General features: G+C 37.8%; 1 protein-coding gene across 3 annotated transcripts; it reads right to left on the bottom strand.

The window, feature by feature from the left end:
- Positions 1 to 25: 25 nt before the first annotated feature.
- LOC115630400 (protein pinocchio) lies at positions 26 to 19,432 on the bottom strand. 3 transcript variants are annotated; one of them, XM_030526925.1, is made up of 5 exons: positions 19,295 to 19,432; positions 18,525 to 18,765; positions 3,705 to 3,777; positions 2,109 to 2,358; positions 26 to 1,488 (listed from the first exon to the last, which is right to left on the bottom strand). In XM_030526925.1, exons 2-5 carry the CDS (start codon positions 18,763 to 18,765, stop codon positions 1,273 to 1,275), a joined length of 780 nt encoding a protein of 259 aa, XP_030382785.1. In that variant the 5' UTR covers positions 19,295 to 19,432; the 3' UTR covers positions 26 to 1,272. The 3 variants fall into 3 exon arrangements, with proteins under 3 accessions (XP_030382785.1, XP_030382787.1, XP_030382788.1); XM_030526927.1 differs by lacking the exons at positions 18,525 to 18,765; positions 19,295 to 19,432 and adding an exon at positions 5,925 to 6,391; XM_030526928.1 differs by lacking the exons at positions 3,705 to 3,777; positions 18,525 to 18,765; positions 19,295 to 19,432 and adding an exon at positions 2,421 to 2,555.
- Positions 19,433 to 19,517: the final 85 nt, after the last annotated feature.

Raw genomic sequence — 19,517 nt, 5'->3', positions numbered from 1 at the left:
TACATTATATAGAAAAACATATCTCTACATTCAAAATATATCTATTTAGGTATATATATATATTAATATATTTATGTATACATATGTATGTGGTTCTATATACGGGTATACAAGTATAAACTCTTCTATGTCATATGGATTTTCACAGAAAATCTTCAACTTCTTGAGTAATTAATGCCTTCTAATTGGATTTATGTATTAAATTTTTGTTGTTAGATGTTGTTCTTTTTTGTGCGTTTCTTCTTCACAATTTCATTTTCGTGTAACTGACTCCAAAAACATACATACAATCGCACATAAAACCTATGTTGAGCATTATGTGTTTTGTTTTCTGTTTGGAAGATTCTTGGATAAGTACATAAACATTCATTATTTTTTTTTTTGTTTTTCCATTTTCGATTTCGCATGGAGCACAAAGAGTATACACAATCGATCTATGATGCTAATATATATGTATTGACAAAAGACAAAAGGCAACAGCTATATCTGAACAATATCCGCTACATAGCTACTTCATCTACACACATACAGACCATACGTACGTATGTAAGTATGTAGGAGTATATGTATATACTATGACTGTACATATGCAGTGTCATTGTTAGTGTTCTACTTTCACTTTTGCTACGTTTTTAAATTCACAATTTGTTTACGATTTTTCTCTGACTAATATCACCGTTATCACTGCTATGCTTAAACCTGTCTTAAGTTTAAGCCGAGAGTAGTCTTTTCTTTCTTTCATTTTGTTGTTGGTTTGTTTTGTTTTGTTTTCTTTTCAAGTTTTCTTTGTGTTTTTGTTTATAGAAAAAAATCATTATCATTACCATTATCATATCAACATCATGTGCTGTTGCTGCCACGCGCAAATTAAAATGTGCCATATGGTATAACAACGAGAGAAAACATCATTAAATAATAAAGATGAATTTGCATAGACACAAGAGAGTGAGAAATTAAACGACACAACAATAAAAACTATCAACTAAAAGGCTTAGCAATTAAGCACTAACATTACTTATATATGTATATGTGTGTGAGTGTAAGTGTGGATATGAGTGCTGCCCATAAAAATATCAGCGGCTAATGCAGAGTTTCATAAAATAAAATTAATGCGTGTGAGAGTGTGTTTCCGTATGCGTATGTGTATGCGAATGTGTGCAGCAGTTGCAGTTTTTGCTGCCAAAGGAACTGAACTGAACTGTATTCCCCAAATGCCCCGCCCAGACGTTCATCCTTCTCCATCCGTGCTGTTTCCGTCCGCTCTGCGACGTTTTAAATGCGCGTGCTTTTGTTCACACCCGTCGTGGAAGACGTCGACAGCTGCTCCAGACGAGAGCACAGCTCCTGGGCCAGACGCAGTTGATGTGCTGCGGCCGCTGCACACGATGTGGCCGCAGTGGCCGTCGCAACAGGCAACTGCACGGCAGTCGCCGCTTCCGGATAGCTCATGCACACGCCAACCCAACGGGCTTTGCTGCAGGCATGGGACTGCAAGAAGAGAAAAGAGTCGGAGTTATTTATAAGTCGAAACATTTAAATTCAAATTTTAGTTTATCAAAAATTCAAGACGTCTTTGAATGTCTTCATTCAAATAGCACACATTGTTTGCATGTTTTAGGTACCTCTCGTGAATTTACTTTAGAGCCCTATTACTCTCTTCATTAACGCTGTTTAAAGTAAATAGCTAAGTAAATATTTAGACTTCTCTTTGCATTGCAAGCTTTTAACGGTTAGGACTTTGAAAGACATATGGACAGCGGTTCTAACGAACTGTAAAATCATGTGTGCCTCGTAATTATGTTATTATCTCGTACGTTTCTCAAAATAAATAATCCTCAAATAATTGTTATAATCAAATCGATGCTATCAAAAACAAATAAAGACTAATAAAGTAATATTCGTTAACATTTCATTTTCGAGACTTATTTTTTACAGCAATGAATTTCATCAGCAAACTAAATGGAAAGCAGTGTAAGTTACTAGGAGGAGATAAGCAAGATTAGAATGTAATAGTAGTGTTGTGTCTATTACGATAAGGATAGCCTTTGCTATGCTACATGAACGTCTTGATCTTTGATTCCTAGGTCTGCTGTCTGAGGAACACTCACCATGGCAAAATCGCGTTTCCACTGCACACCACACTGACCATCACACAGAGGGCAGGGGCGCTCCAGGCTATAGCCGCCGCACTCACTGCAATCCAGGGAGACATGATCATCGGTCCAGGAGACGCCACACGTGAAGCAAGAGCCCATATGCTGACGCAGCTCTTCAATAGTTAGCACATTGTCCATATTAATTTCCAACGAACTGCCGACGAGATCGGGCAAAGAGGCGGACAGGCCCAGGCTGTGGTGACTGCAAGAAATTAGTGGGAATAGAATGAGTATCAGAAAATCCAAATGAAAACAAAAACCCACATAAAATTAAAAAAATCACAGTGACAAATGAAAATCACACAGCCGTGACCTTGTTGGGGCGGCTGGAGGCAGGACGGGTGGGTTTTGGACGTGCGGCATGATTACGATTATGATAATGAGCCAAAGCACACAGCGACGACATCAGCGCCGACACCGACCACGACTACGGCGACTGTACCGACCGACTAAGCTAATGACAATGCCGCTTTCGCCCGATCATGTGAGCGACTCGTCTCTCTCTCCCTCTCCCTCTCTCTTCTCTGCTTATCTCCCTCCCCGTTCGGCTGTCGCGCGTTTTTACGGCCATTTATTTATTTTGGGTTTTCGGGGGCGAGAGGAACCACACCGCCCAAGTTATCAGAAGTGATAGCCTCAATGCAGCTGTTGGTTCCACATTCCCATTGTCGCCGTTTAATGGGTCGGTCGTCTGGCCAAATACTTATACGCATATGCATGTGTATGTATGTGTATTTTTTGTTGTACTCTGCACCATATGCCGCAGTCAAGTAATCGGTAGAGATAAGATTGTCAAATCATGAATGAACCTAGCCCGACAAATATTTTACATACAAGTATTACTTTCTTCGATAGTCCGTCCGACTATGACTACTGAGAACTAACTATAGTCACTGGCCCTGACTTTGTTTACAAGGAAAAATAACGAAAACAACAACAGCAGCAACAGAAATACTCGAATGTGCTCGCTCGGCTGCTGCCATTCACAAAAACGGAAACGGCGCTATCGACTGTATTTGTATATATCAATATTAATTAGCTAATGATTCACATGGCGCTCGAGTGAGTAATCGGATTTAGACATTTTGATTTGAGGTATTCATGGAAAGTCGCGAATTGATTCAACCTTCGCCATCATCTTCATAACCCGTTTATTTGCAGTATAGTATAAATGTGAATAGGCCGATTGAATCATTCAATGAGCAACTAACTGATCAACTAACTGATTATTATATCATATAATATTATCAGTTTAAAGCGGCGCACTTTGTTCATTGATCGATGATCGCTGATCGAAGACTATGTAGTGTAATCTGAAGAGTTTATATATTAGCTATTCAGAGTTCCTGATTCCACTTTCTATTATAATATAATCGTGAGTGTGTCGAGCGTATTTCCCAAAGCAACGATTCACTATCTTATTTATATATGGCGAATATAATGATTGAATGATCGCAATTGGAGAAATCATTTCACAGCTGCGTGCTTTTGTCATGTGGAATGGGCTTGTTATTGACACTATTTGTACATATTTGAGGAGCTACTTACGCCAATGGACTGCAGATGTCGGCGATTTGGGGACCATGAACACTAGCGATCGACATACTGGCTGCTGCGGGTACTGCAAATATAGGAGAGAAATATATGGATTATTCACAAAATGTTATAACACAGAAAAGGAAAAAATGTAAAGCTACAAGTTGAGTTCGAGTATCAGCTCGAACTTTGTTGCTTGTGTATGTTATTGTTTGTCGTACTTGAAGCCTGAGGAGGTAAATAGTCGGGCGAAGGTTAACGAGCTGTACACTTGTTGCTTTCGTTGTTTTGTGCAGGTGTGCGCGTGCGCGTGCGTGTGTGGGCTTTAAATGTCAAACTGCATGACAGACAGTCCACGGCTGTGTAAACTTAAAATCAATGAGCACAACTGTACCACCAATCACGTCAATGTGAATGACCAAACGCAGCTTCTTGGTATTGGCAATATAAAAGACCCAAAGCCATACACGTGAAATAATAATAATGAAAAGAAACGAGCAGCAAGAAATTAACTCGGCCACAAATGGAATTCTTTGTAAGAGCAGTTAGCAGTGGGAGCAGAGCGGCGGGAAAGACCCCCCCATTCAAAATCCGGTTAACACCGCCAAAAACGTAACGCCATCTGTGTGCGTCATACACACTCGAACACACAATTACGTTGGTTCGTCGTTTCAAGATAAACACAATAAAAGAAATTATGAATATGCAAGTTATTTGGAAATGTGCAAAATGTTTAACTGCCTGCTTGTGCGGGCTTCTAATTGCTAGTGTTGTTGCCATTTGCTAGCCCCAACAAAAACAAACATAATCTTTGGCAATAATTTTAAATTTGCAATTTTCGGGACATTTGGTTGCTGCTGAAACAACTTATGATATATGCACTATAAGTCGTCAGACATACAGACAGACATACAGACATACTGTGCAGACGACAGTCTTCAACACGCGTCGCTTGTCGTTACGTCGATTTTGGCAGCATTGCAAATTTTATTTCGGAACTTTTGCGAAGAAACACATGACTGCGAACAACGCGTCAATCGACGTAGTTTATATTTATATTTAATTCAAAAAAAAAAATTTTTCCTGCCTTTGTTTTGACTTGTTTGCCTGCTGCGTTGTTGTGAGGCGCGATCAACGCATCTATTCTTAGCTTCCGATATAAAAGTATATACATAATACGTTATTAAGAGATGTGCGAATTATTTGTTCGACTGTGCAACATGTTTGTCAGGGCAAGGTGGCAAGCAGGGGTGGCGGTGTGTTGTGGCAGAAAATATGCGCAGCATTGTAATGCAAGTTGGGGCGAGGTTGGATGCCAGAGAAGCTGCTTTATACGCTAGGCTGTCTGTTGTGTCGCCTGACAAAAACTGACAAGTTGTACAACAACTACAACAGATTGCCGTAATTTGCTTATAACATGCAACAACAACTACTAGCTACTTGTAGTATATGTACATATGTATGTATGTAAGGCAATGTCAGCAATAATAAGAGCTCTCTACGGCATTCATTTTACAGTAGAAATAGCTGAGGAGAAACACTAAAATTGAAGGGGAATATGCATATAGTGGTTTGAACTTGAAGCGTAACTTTTCATTATCAGCAAGGCCGCAAAATCCATAGCTTGAGGGGATTAATTAATAGATCCTGTACAAAGACTTTTGATTTTTTTGGAACCCTCAACAATCTTGTTTCTTTCTGGGAAGCATTCAGATATCCCATATATAAAATAAATGTAACATTGTTTCCATATTTTTTAGTAAAACCTATTCTGTTTTCTTTTCGAAGCAAAAATGTGTTGTTTCTTAGCCAATCATTTAAGGTGAATATTTTATGTGTTAAGAAGATTGATAAGACTATTTATTATTGGGACAATTAATTGAAGGCTTTAGCTTTCTACAGCAGTTCCTTCATCTCAGAGCAGCAGCAGTAGTTCTGCTGCAATTTTTACTGTACTAAGCAGGAGGAATGTAGACGCAGTAGTTGCATTTAATTGAGTTTTATGTACAGCACCACATAGGTTTATTTATAGAATGGCACTCACAACCACAAATCCTATATACAATTCCACATACAATGCATGTACATATAAATGTATGTACTTTATGTATATTTGTCTATTTTATAGCACGCCACGGACGACTAAAATAAAAACATCGACACATCTAATAGAAAAAAGTAGCGCGGGAACTAGAAATAGGAAAACATGTTTTTGGGCACGGAAATACTTACATTTGTGATTGTTGTTGTTCGAAATTTGTAGATTTGTAATAGCGCAAATTATATGTGCATATATTTTTTCGAGCTATTAATAATCCAAATTCAGATTTTTCAATGATATTTTTGACCTTGCATATATGTAAGCAGGAGAGCGACACAATGGAATTGCTTTTTATAATTGCCTTTAATAAGGTTTTAAGTTTGTATTGTTGATTAACTTTTCACACGCGTACAGCGACAGTTAATTAACGAAAGTTACAATTAACTTGAATTATTGCGAAACAATTGTTTAACAACAATATGAAATCGGTTTGTTGTTTCCGTGGTAATTGTTGTTTTGTATTTATTGTACAGCGTTGCAGCGCACTTTTATAGTTGGGCTCCGTTTGATTTGTTGTTATTTCGTTAACAAACTGAATATTTTTAACTGAAAGCCAAAAGACCAAGTGGCATACACGACGACACAAATTTAAAGACTGAAATGAAGGCGCTGCAGTCGCAGGCCTTTTATAGCGACCGACTCAATAGCAATGGCAACAGCAACAACACGCCGTTCGGCATAAATGAGTGAGTGAACGAACATACGAATGAGTAAGCGAACAAGTGAGCGAGTGAGCGAACCAACAAATATCAAACGATGGCTGACTGATATTTCTGCCGTCATGTGTGAAGAGCACGCGGCGCCAATGGCTGACAAAGCGAAATGATAACGAACTTTTCAACTCAAAATTTACAATTTACACACGCTCTCACACATACATGCGCACATACACGTCCACGTATGTGTAAAGGCGCATATAAATTTTTGTTGGGATTAAATTAAAGCTCAGCACAAAAACAAAGTAAGTGTTGGCCGATATTGCGGTAGTTGGCAACAGACAGGCAGCAGCTGACAGATAGCGGTTTATTGAAGAGTGAGTGCGTCTTGTGAGAGTGGCGGAATGACTGAGAGCGTGTGTCCATATTTAACGGTCAAAAAAATTTACGACCATACAAAAATATTGAGTAGCAAACAGACACTCATATGTATATTTGTACGTATGTACATACAAACATACATATATGTATATGTTTGTAACGTATACGCCGCGTTGAACTAGTGCATTGACTAACGTTTAAGGTTGTTGACGTAGGCTATTTTGACAACACAACAAGTGTGCGAATGTGACAGTGAGCCACCGAATGGTAAAGCAATGGTAAAAAAGTAACAACAACAACTGCAGCAACAGTACAAGTTGATTCATTTAAATAACAAATTGTTTTTGCTGCCTTGTGGTTGTAACCCAGGTAGCTGCTGCTCAAAACCACAGGCAGAAAACAGGAAGGAAGGCAGCCAGTTCGACCGTAGGGGCGTTCGGACAGGCAAGTGCTTTCCCAGGTTAAACAGGTAAGCACCGTCACATTCAAATATTCACGGTTTATGATTTGACAAGCAATCGACGAATACAAGTACATACATACATATGTGTGTGTGTGTACTTTGTAAGCATTATCACTGCATATAATCTTATCAATGGAAAAATTTCTTGGGAATAGTATTAGTATAAATATACGTCTGCATATAAAGAAACATCCATATGTACATACATATGTATATATTTGTACATATTTGTGAACAAAAACAACAGCAATCACCAGACCCAAAGACAACTGCAACAGAAGTAGCAGCTGTCACGCATTCTAAAAAAAAACAAACTGTAACCGTTAACTTTAAAAAACGGAAACGGTAAATTTGCCATACACACAATTTTCAAGGTGAACCATGGCGTCTCTGTCCGACTTTTGGGGTCTGTGGGGCTCATTTGCAAATGCAAAACGTGAACGCGAAATGGAAATTGCCGTTGCTAAAAATGTTAATAGGAAAAAATTTTCCACTTTAAGGTGTCTGTAAAGTACAAAGGTACGCAAAAAGTGCAAATAAAAAACCGTACAAGTGTAACCATTTGGCTTTCTATACGTATGCACATAATAATAATACCTACATATGTGATCGTATATATGTATGTAGATGTATAAATAAATAATTAGCGCGCTTAGCGACTGACCCTTCTGAATTAATCTGGGTCTATTGGCATTCCATCCTACAGGATGTCTGAAAGTGTCTGTGACTTCAAAATCGTTTCACATAATGTATTTAAAAACTAAATCATTATTCCCACTCGAAGCTTCTTTGGACTCAATCATTCGTCCGGCATTGCGACGGAACCCTTAAGTTCACGATTAAATTAATGCTTTCGGGAAAATCACTGTTCAAAAGTGTTCAAGTGATATTTAATTTGTATTGATTTATTACTTATGTATGTATGTATGTACATGTATGTATGTATATGTATGAACTCAAATACATGTAAAACCTAAAAGCAAAACTCAAATTACAAATTTGGTCTATTTATTATTTCTAAAAAGAAATTTATATGCCTTTGTTAATAATGTAGCTCGTTAAAAAAAAGTACTATAAGCTTTTAATGAAAATATCAACAAAATTCGAATCCGCATCTTTTGAAATGTATACAAAATTCACTAAGAATTTATATTTGTCTGCGTCGAAGCAATATAGCCTACACTGCGCCTTATTCCTTCGTGATCTTTCCACACAAATGACTATTGTGTCCTTCATTCGAAAACACTTTATACTTACTATAGACTGTATAGTCACCCTTCGCGAGCCACGAGTCCTACAGTTTAGTTATAAATTCGATTTGTGACCATCTCAAAGAAGCCTTTGAGCCATGTTTTGACGCTACGCTTTCTCCGAATTTTTATGGAAACGGACGGACCGTCCACCTTACTTCCGTCAAGGTGATCTCTACGGGTGTTACAAACTTATATACCAAAGACAGCATTCCCTAAAAAAAAGTTTAACTGCTTGAAAATTGAATTTATATTTATTTATGTACGAGTATGTATATAGTATATCGGCCGCACGTTGCAAGCTTGTATCAAGTCGCGCGTCGCTTACAGGCGATCGAATTTCGCAAACTTTTCAAAAACGGAGCAGCTCCCAATGTGAATAAATAAACGACCCAGACAACGATCAACCGGGCAAGCAGCGTAAAATTAATGCAATTCAGCAGCACCAATGTCCAACTACAGCTACAGACAGCGGAGCAGCGGCGGCCACGGTGACAGCTATAAACTATAATAAACAATTTATGTTTATTTCAAAAGCAAATGCAGAACATAGCACAGATACATATATGTACATACATACATATCTATTCTACATACATACATACATTTAAATATGTATGTGCGCATTCATTTGACATTCAACTTTGCCGAGACGCAGTTTATATATAGAACCCAAACGAGCGACTGACCCTATCAGCGGTTTTTGCACCCCCACTGGACACTGGCCACACGAAAGGGCGCTAATGTTGGGAAAATATTCCCAACACCCGGGGGTAATGCCATCCGAGAAGGTCGATCGCAAGCACCTGATCGGATTGCGTCAGACAAAGTATAGAATTTGTGTGTATATATGTATTGAATGTATATACTTATGTTTGTAAGTACGAAAATAACTAAGCACGTCTAAAGTAAAACAATATTTGTACAGAAGGCAATAATAATTTTACACACCTTTTAAAAACTCATTAAGCGGTCAGTTAATAAGTACCGTAGGGTGGTTTCAAGACAAATTATATTTAATTGTAAAATTGAACATTGAATGTCCCATAAAAAATCCATTCAAATAATGATTAATCTATAATAATAAGATCGTGTATTACTCATGTAGTGTTGGAGTCTAGTCTCTTCTGGCCATAGCTTCAAGGTGGGCCTAGTCTAAGCTGGGAATATACTCGTACATAAGATCTTTCTAATTCTAATTTCTGTGTCATAACTGAAAATTCTTGTTCACTACCAATTTATATATACATATATATATACATAATACAAGTATATCATATAACAACTGGTACATATATTTCGTCTTGTATGAAAACAAACTAATATGGCAAGATCGCTTCGATTTGATCAAGTTTTTAAGACATTTACAACTAAGATCCAGCGGTTTTCGCAAGTGATACTGATTATACCAGCCTCGTCTTTAAGTTAACCGTTTGAGCTATAAATACAGCAACACACTCAGCAAATACTACACACGCACACGCACACACTCTCGATTGAAGACATGCGCTTCCTCCTTCAGAATTGAGTTTAAAATAATCAACAATAACAAATGGAGTTGGGTCTGTTTAACTTTGTGTTGCAAACAAACACACAGCTAAGCAAATAAGCGCTACAACAACTCCAACAATAACGATAACAACAATAACTGCAGCCAAAATAATAACTAAAAGCAGCCACTGCTGAGGCACACCTACGTAAATAAATATGGTCAGTGAGGCCCGATCGAGCCAAAAACAAAACTCAAAATTGACGTCAATGCAATATACTTTACAAATGTATATATGTACACATGTATGTATGTACGAGTACGTACTATATGTACCTCTACAAAAGATCGGAAAAACAAATGGAACCGCAAGCCGTCGGCCAGCCTTCTGCTTATAATCTGAGCAGAAATTGAGACTCAATCCAATTAGGCAAGAGCCTTCAGCTCGTTTTGTGAATCACAGCTTCATTACAGAGAATCAATAAGATATAATCCGACATAGAAGCGAGAATAGGCGCGTGCGTCACATAGACATGCGAGGTTAATCCGAAAAGTACTTGAATGTTTGGCAAATAAATATTTGTTGTGACCAAATAAATAGTTCTCCCTTTTCGTTTAAATTCCCTGAATCATTAAGTTCTTTAAAATATGGAATTAAATACTCAAAAGTAAACACCTGAATATCAAGTTTGGTTATTTGGTAACTCTTCTACTATGAGTACTTTCGGATATCCTTGTGTTCATACAGACGGACATTACTAAGGTATACTATATTAACTGTGTATAATACACACATAATACTCCTGCATTAAATTAAATCATTGATTGATACCAATAACACTTTTTGCTTTCCCATTTTTAATACGATCCACCTTATTTGGGTCACCTTGTTTTTACTTGAGGTGAGAAGGTATCTCATAAAAATATTAGAAAATGTTTACAAATTCACTATCGATTATACCCAATAAGTTAAGGGTTTATTAAGAATTAAACTTAATACTTAACAGATAGATATCTTCTACCACAGCCATTCGTCTCAGCAAACAACAATCGGCATTTAGATAGTTTTGGGACAGTCCACGTTCAAGCTGCTCATGTATATACTATACTCAGGTATGCTGATCACCTCATTTCAGTTGAAGTCAAAACTAGTTTCGCGGGGTTTCCTCGTCAGATGTTTGCAAACATCAACAAGAATTTAGTGCGGAATTTCAGCAAAGCTCATCTGTACTCGAGAGCATTTGCGCATCTAATTAGTGAGGGAAAATTTTCTACATCGTAGGCAAATCTATTATACAAGTATGTGTGCAGAGGGGCAAATCAAGTTTGATTTGAGTGCGATCAAAGCGTGGGGCGTGGCAAGATCAAAAGTGGGCTGTGTCATACACTATGCACGCGAGTGGCGGATGCGGGGTGGGTGGGATTATCGCACCACCTGTGCCATACACTAAGCACGCGAGTGGTGGATGCCGGGTGGGTGGGGTTATCGCACCACCTCACCCATCAGTCTGCTCATAAGATTTACGACTTTTGGGTTTTTTTTTTTTTCATATAATAACAAAATTGTGTGCAAGGGCAATTAGAAAATCGAGAATTACACTAGCACTTAAAACGCATTTGTTTACTTTTTACTCTGGCAATTAGAATGGTGGAATATTAAACTGTCTAGTCAGAGTTTATTGTTGATTAATATTGACTGCGAAAAAGCTCCTACTTTGTGCATCAGGCTGAGGAGTGGCAATTTGGGGCTTAACTAAATTGTTCATTCAATGTTGAGATATGTATTCCACAAGCAATAAGGTAACTGCAATTTTATTAATTAAATATTGTTAAGGTCGTAGGAATTACCTACGATGTGGTCTCCATGTTGGCAACCTTTACAGCTTGTCATAAAAACGTATCTAGCATGAGTAAACATTTATTTTCGCGTAATCCGAGTATAAAGTGGAACAATTGCACCTGATGAACATTTTCTTCATCTTTCGATAGGTTTCAGGTAAATTGTTCATTTATTTATGATATTATAACATATACATACATAATATTTTATCGAAATTTCTATTCTTTCGAAATGCTTTTCTCTTCGGAGTAAGGACAGATATATTTGATGAATAAATTTGTTGTCTTATGAGACTACAATTTCATAATGTTTTCACTGTCAATTATGTTTATAATGTACAGATTGAAATCGGGAATGGTACAGACAAATTAACATTATTTATGGTTTTCGTAATTTACAGCCGCAGTGATCGTGGAATTTAATCTTTTAATGCTAAAATGGTGTGTTCCCACTAAAACACATTAAAGTACTAGTTATACAATTGCTAAGAGAGAGAAAGAGAGAGAGAGAGTTAACATGAATGATCTATAAAGATTAAAACACTGCTTCTTGGGAATAAATAATATGCCCACTTTGTATGTAGCTTAAAAACAGACATTTTAAAACACCCACATATATAATATTTTTATCTCAATTACCGTGAACACTGAACGTGTGACTAACCAATAAGCTGGTATGCAAATGAAGCGAAACTAACCCAACACAATTTACAAGGGTTGTATGTATGTATGTTGTATATGTATGTAAGAGCAAGAAATTGAGTTCGCAGAATGAACTAATCTCTAAAGTCTGACTATTTCACATTAAGGGAGACGTAACACTGCAGAGCCAATAGGAAACACCGGGAAATACTAACATTTTAATTAGCGCTTTGTGGCATAATCAAACAGTTGCTAATTACACGTGACAATTACAGGTAGGATGGTGAAAAACTTGGGGGAATGGGCGGGCGGTTGCAAGATGCAGCTGAAGGTGCAAATATTCAGAGACTGCCTCAAAATACGATTGAAAGCTTTGTGTAAGTTCAGACGCAAAGTGGGGTGACTTGGGTAAGTGACGTGCACGCAATGTTACAGCGGCGCCGACGCCAGCAGCGTCTGGCAACGTCAGCGTCGATTCCTGTTAGATTTGCGTCGTAGACGAACATTTATTTGCTCAATACATATTCAATCTGAGCGCGTACTCTGTGCGAGCAAGCGGGAGAGTCTGTTTTACTAGTTTGAACTGACTGCGACCAAATACTCGCTACCAGTTCTCGCAAAGAGTAAAGCAGCCGCCAGTGGGGAGACAATGCATAATAACATACATATGTAGATGTGTGTATGCATACTAACATATGTGTAAGAGAGCGGGCGGGGGATCAAGTTATGCCGTCGGCACGCTTTGCTCATATTTTATCAGCCCTGTGTATGCGGTTGTGTGCTAAAATTGTAAATTAATAATAAAACAATGAAGCTTGTCGAGCAACAGAAACAAACGAGCAAAAAGCGGACAATCGGACAGACTATTGAATGAATGAAATGGAATTGAAATTGAAATCAATACAACAAAGCAGCACACACACACACACACATTCATATGGAAATGCGTTGGCATTTCAAGTGTACCCAAGTAAATGCCACGGCAAGAGGTCGCCCCTTCAGCCCTGAACATGAGTGTGAGTGCGAGTGTTAGTGTTGAGTGCTGGCACTTGTCAAGTACGTAGACGTTGCCGGACCCATGGCCAATACGGGCTGGGGCTGGGGTTGAACCTGCGGCCGACCTCCCACTTGCACAATGCATTAGGCCGCCAATTGGTTTTAGCTAGGATAGAAACTTTACACACTTTCGGAATGGAGCTTTAAACCGGTTGCAACCAAAACTAATTGGTTAATGCCCTATTATATAGAACATCTGGTGCTAACCAGCTAAAAGCCAAGCGGATAAATACGCGCTTTAAAGTTTACTCAGCAGTGTCAAAGCGGTGTTTGAACATTAAATATATACATATGTATGTATATGTGTGCAGTATTTAAATACTGGAGACGTTTGTTTAAATATCTGCTATGTATTGTTAATATTTTACCATTAGATTGTACAAACAGAATATGAAATTAGTTAGATAAAATCCGTACGAGCGTCTTTATTTTCCCCACCTAAGGGTTGAATTTTCCAATTCACTCTCATCAGCAAAAGAAACTTTGAAAAAATGTACAAAAAATATTAGTTTCTAACTTGTTCAAATTTAAAATTAAAGCCTTGAATTATTATATTATTTCTTATAGTAAATGAGACATTTAGGAAAAACGTATTCCATTGTCCAATATGTCCGACTACAGGTTACATGTTTCATTTTATTTCCAACCATGAATTTGTAAATGTGTATGCGAAGCCATGACCTTTGAAATTTGTTGCACTTCTTGATGGTTGAAAGCAGCTTGTTGATTGTTCGAGTTAACTTTTGAAATCAGGAGTGGGCGGCTTTTAAAAAATGCAAAGGTGTATTAATACTCGTATGTGTTTGTATTTCCTTCTCTGTCCCAGAACAAGGTTTTTTTCTCATGCACCCCCACGAAACTAAACGGACAATAACTTCCGATAGAGTTCCAGTTGAGGTACGGGTCAACTGTTAAGTGATAGGTGGGTACAGAGTATTTAAGAATTGGGCTCGCTGAACCTTAACAATCCGTTATTACTTATTTCCTCGGCACATGTATGGATGTTGCTGTCGTCATTATTTGTATATTTTGTTAGTAAACTAGACTTTTGTCATTTGTAGGCTGGTGCAGCTGTCTCCGTTATGGGTGCGAAAAATGAGAAGTTCAAATTGCAATTTCGTAGGTTTTTTCCAGAGCCGCGAGCCCGTGCCAGTGTCCGAAACTCTGATTCTGGCTCGTTAGTGCTGCTTATACTTGTAGGAAGCGGGGTGATGCAATATGAGACGACGTGTGGACAAAAGTTATCAGCAGAAGCTGTTAGGCAAAGAGTCGTGCCAATATTTTATGGCCCTGTTGTTGGTGTTGCTTTTGTTGCCCACATTTCAATATAATTTGCACGCCAACAACAAATTGGAAGATAATGACGATGAGGAAAAAAGCTGAGCTGAAATAGTCTGCGCGTGGCGTTCCATGCCATTTGCTCATAATGGGCATGGGAACATAAACACAGACACACGATAGCACGCACACAAGCGCAAATATATTAACATACGGCGCATGGACAAACCGACGGACGGACGTACGATCGATCAGATAGGTATGGGGGAACGGGCGTTGGGGTCCGAGCATACACATGTCGCTGCCGCTCTGTGCGAAATTTAAAGCGCAAAATAAACGCTTTTATTTTTAAAATTGCAATTACGGTTCGCGTCGTCTCTGGCATTGTTTTTATTTTTTTTAATGAGCGTTTTATGTAAGCGTGTCGTTTATGTAAGCGGCAGACAACAAAGCCAAGAGTTCTAAGTACATACTTAATAAATAAGCACATGAGATTCGAGTATGATCATTGGACTCGCCTGAGATCATCGCTAGTATCGAGCGTCTAATCGTAGACAGAGCAGATAAGCTGGAGCGATTTTCGGTCCCAATACAGCCTGGCATAGACTTTAGACCAACATGCCAATGAAAACAAATATGAAATGCTCACATTAAATAAGGCTCTTAGAAACTATGCACCCAAATAGAAAAACATTTGTTCACATGTTAGATTTCAGTTTCAATATTTTGAAATCAATAAATTATTTACAAATCATGTGCGCCATAGAACCTAAACCTCAACCTCTCATGGAAAAATGACATTTATGTCTATATGTATGTATATATGTAGCTTCCTTTAGACTTCATTGATGCAACTTTATTTATAGAAAAATAGTAATAAACATAATTCAAACTGATCTACTTCATTTAACTTTTTGGTGAATGCGTATAGTACTGTCTACTAGTATATCAATAAGTTAAAAACAGTTAAAAGTTAAAAAACAGCACTGTCGGAGAAAAATTATGCATTATTTTTGCAAAGAACACATCAATTGTACTTCGCATTTCAATCTTTCTCTCCGTCCTTAACGCCATGAAGTAGCGTTCTAAGGACATACCGCTGTCTAGAGATCTCTATTCAAATGTACTGTTTATATATACATTTATGCGGTTTTACATACATACAAAACTATTTAAATAGCGACGCGAGAGTTTTATTGTACACACTATATGTATATATATTGTCAAGGCCGACAACATCCTTTCTTTTCTCGTCCTTTGTTAATTCGCTGCGTCTGCATTCCTGCACGTAGGCACAGCCTGGATTGCTTTGGAATTTGTGATAATTTATTTTCAAGGGTGAACTGGAAAATGTGTAGATATTTTGTAAGCCTGTAAGTACTTGCTCGTCTTTAAACGGACCCACGAAGTGCAAAGGAAATAAAATGGTACATGGGCATATATAATAAAAATAATAATATCTAGTTTAACTTATTTATACAAATAAAATTCAAAGCCTGTTTGCTTTTCTCTTTTGGATTCATATACGGGTTTCGATCGCAATCAAACTATGTTTTGATGAGCGGATGTCATATGGGAAATGGGGTTCACAACTTTTGTAAAATCGGAATCATCACTTGATGCTGTAGTTTTGACACATGTATCTAATTGTTAGTTGAAGCGATTTCAATTATGCCTTCAGAGTTGGCATATCAGAATAAAGCCGAGATAACATGGTATTGACCTGATGTAATAGCTAATTAAGGTACAGGTAAAACGCACATAACTATATAATATGTATATAGCAAGATAAGCAAGATGATTGCGTTTGGTGTTATAATTACAATAACTTTCATTAATGTGTTAAAAACAATAAAAATAAAAGAAACTAAAAAAAATGATGAGGTTATTAAAAACTAGATACTCGAGATGTCTGTTGGGGAGATCAATAGAGTGCGATCTTCTCAGCATCCTCACAACCCTGACACCTCTTATTCTGAGCTGTTTTCAGTAGGCGCCTGGCAAGTCGTTTGGAAGGGTTTTTAGGCGATCCGTATAATCTTGGGATTGGCGGTTTAGGACATCGCAAATTTTGGCGGCTTTCAAATCGCCGCCTTCTGTGTTTACTTACATACATACATACTTGTATATGATTTTAAAAAAAATAGGGTATAAATGTAAGAATTTTGTCCTTTGTGTGCATACAGACGGAGCTAAAACTCAAACAATTTTTTTTAAGCTGACCGCATAAACTATATGGAAGTATGTACATATGTATAATAATTGAGAATTTATAAAATGTAAAAATTTTAATGACAGTCGTAGTCTTTTGAAATAAACATGCGCACAGCACCAAGTCTCATTTTACTACACATATGTACATATGTACATACTTATGTACGTGCACACGCGCTTATGAAATAATTGCAGACAGACAAAAACAAAAGCTACAATTATGTAGTACATATGTACATATGTATGTATGCATGTTCATACTTGTATTGCTGTTTCAATATCAATTAATTTGTTAGTCCCACAACACGCACGTGACTGTCGCCCTTCCTATCTTTTATAATCGCAAGCTCATGTTTATTTGCTGACAGTTTTAAGCTCCACATACCGTCCTAGTCTAAATTGGCAAACAGAGAAATAGAAAAAACGGAATCAAGTTGGTCACATGATAAACCCGTGAATTCCAAAAATTTCCACTGAAACACAAAACGTGTGAATAGGTCTGGCGCACGCTTTGTTTAAGGAGCTAATCAGATTCTAGATACACCGAATAACTCAAGCCAAAAAGGCAAAACAAAACAATTAGCTTTCGCGTTTAGCAAGCTGGGCTAGCGGGCAGCTGGTCCGTTAAAGATAACAAATGGCACAAAGAGGCAGTGCCAAAAAAGTAAAATGTGCTAAATGTAGTATAACAAATCGATTATTGATTAGTAATAATTCAGCATGACAAGCAACGGGAGGATTAGCAATGCTTGTGTAATTATTAGCCGCCTATTAAATGGGATAGGGTATGAGGGGGTTGAGGCAAGGTATAGTGTTTGCTTATTAGGCTACTTAGCGATAGTGTCAACATTTGTCGTGTGTTTACGCTTATCATATTAAAAAAATAGTAATAATGTTTATAAGAGTAGGTAGGTGTGTGTGTACATGTGTTATTTATGTGCGAATTTCCGCTCAATCAAACTAGATCCAAGTGGGTCGAACAAAGAAAAGGCACAGAAATCGAGACATGTACATAGGTATGTCCATACAACAGACCGATTGTGCACACTTATTAGTATATACATACCAATGTATGTAGATATATGTACATATATATCAACCGTGTCAAGCTGTAACACGGCCAATATTGACGCAGAGGGAAAATACAGAAATCAACACACATGCACATACATACATTTGTATAAAGCGTGGCTGGCTGATAAGCCTGACTAACGTAAATCCACAATGGGCAAAAGTAATTTATTGCAAAAATTTCCAGCCAGAAACAGTCGCAGATTACAGCTTGGCTATTATTGGCATGAGACACATAGTTTATAGACTAAACTAAAAATAATATGCAAATAGCAACGAGTGCCAACTGTTGGGCTAATTATAGAAGTAATTCATATACACAGAAATGTATGTATGCCTACGTGTGTGCATGCTACATGCATATGTACATATGTAAATGTATTTGTATTTACCTATAAAGTTTAAATTGCTCAGCGCTGTGCCGCTACTTGTTGACAGCTTATCAATTACAACTGGTGCTATATTACAAAAGTCTGGGTCATCTACATCGAAAATGATGCCATCTTCCCATTCTGTAACAATATGAGGCGGAAGTTGTTGTTGCGGCATTTGCAGTTGTTGCTGCTGCTGTTGTTGAATGTTGCTGCTGGTGAACGAATTGTTGTCACTACTTGTTGCAGAACGTTGTTTCATCTGCGGAATAGAAGAGTCACGTATATTATTCAATTAGTGAACTGCGAAATGAACGGTTGCTGATATGCAAATCACACGGCACACACTATACATAAGTACATGCTTATGTACTCATATGTACTTGTATACACGTGGCTTGAAAACAATACGGAATTGTGGCACAAGACAGCTTGAAATTGGAGTGCGCGGGCAACTGAGAGGGGAGCAGTGGCAGGACAGCTGTTGCTGCCTTTCGCAGAAAGGTCAAACACACTTGCCCTCACACAAACACAATACACCCACACATTCTTTGCACATACGCCTATGCTGATGGCTGCACTTATTAATCGATCCAGCAGGCAAAGTGCATTAATGCAAAATCAATAGATTTACTTGTAAATTTGGGTGAAGGCTGCAACAACATGCATGTGTGTATGTGCAGAAATTATTGTTGCGTTTTGTTCTTCTAAAATGCATTACGCACATATACATTCATGCATATCCATATGTCTGCACATTTTTATTTGTGTTGGTACGCGAGGGCACTTACCTTTCGCTTGCTATTTATTGACAGACAACACTTGATGTATAAAGTTAGGATACAAGCCGCTTTGCCAGCAATTTAAACGTGATAGTGCAATTATTTGCAGCACCGACCGCTTTTATATACAAGTGAATTAACAACAATTACTGCAACATGAACAACTGTGCTGCCGCTGCTTCTTCCCATACGAGCATTCACAGGCAAGTCCCGTAGTGCTGTAAAACACCAA

This window comes from Scaptodrosophila lebanonensis, unplaced genomic scaffold (genome assembly GCF_003285725.1).
Source record: "Scaptodrosophila lebanonensis strain 11010-0011.00,11010-0021.00 unplaced genomic scaffold, SlebRS2 tig00001410-arrow-pilon, whole genome shotgun sequence".
Lineage (NCBI taxonomy): Eukaryota > Metazoa > Arthropoda > Insecta > Diptera > Drosophilidae > Scaptodrosophila > Scaptodrosophila lebanonensis.
This window is presented reverse-complemented; position numbering and strand designations above follow the sequence as displayed.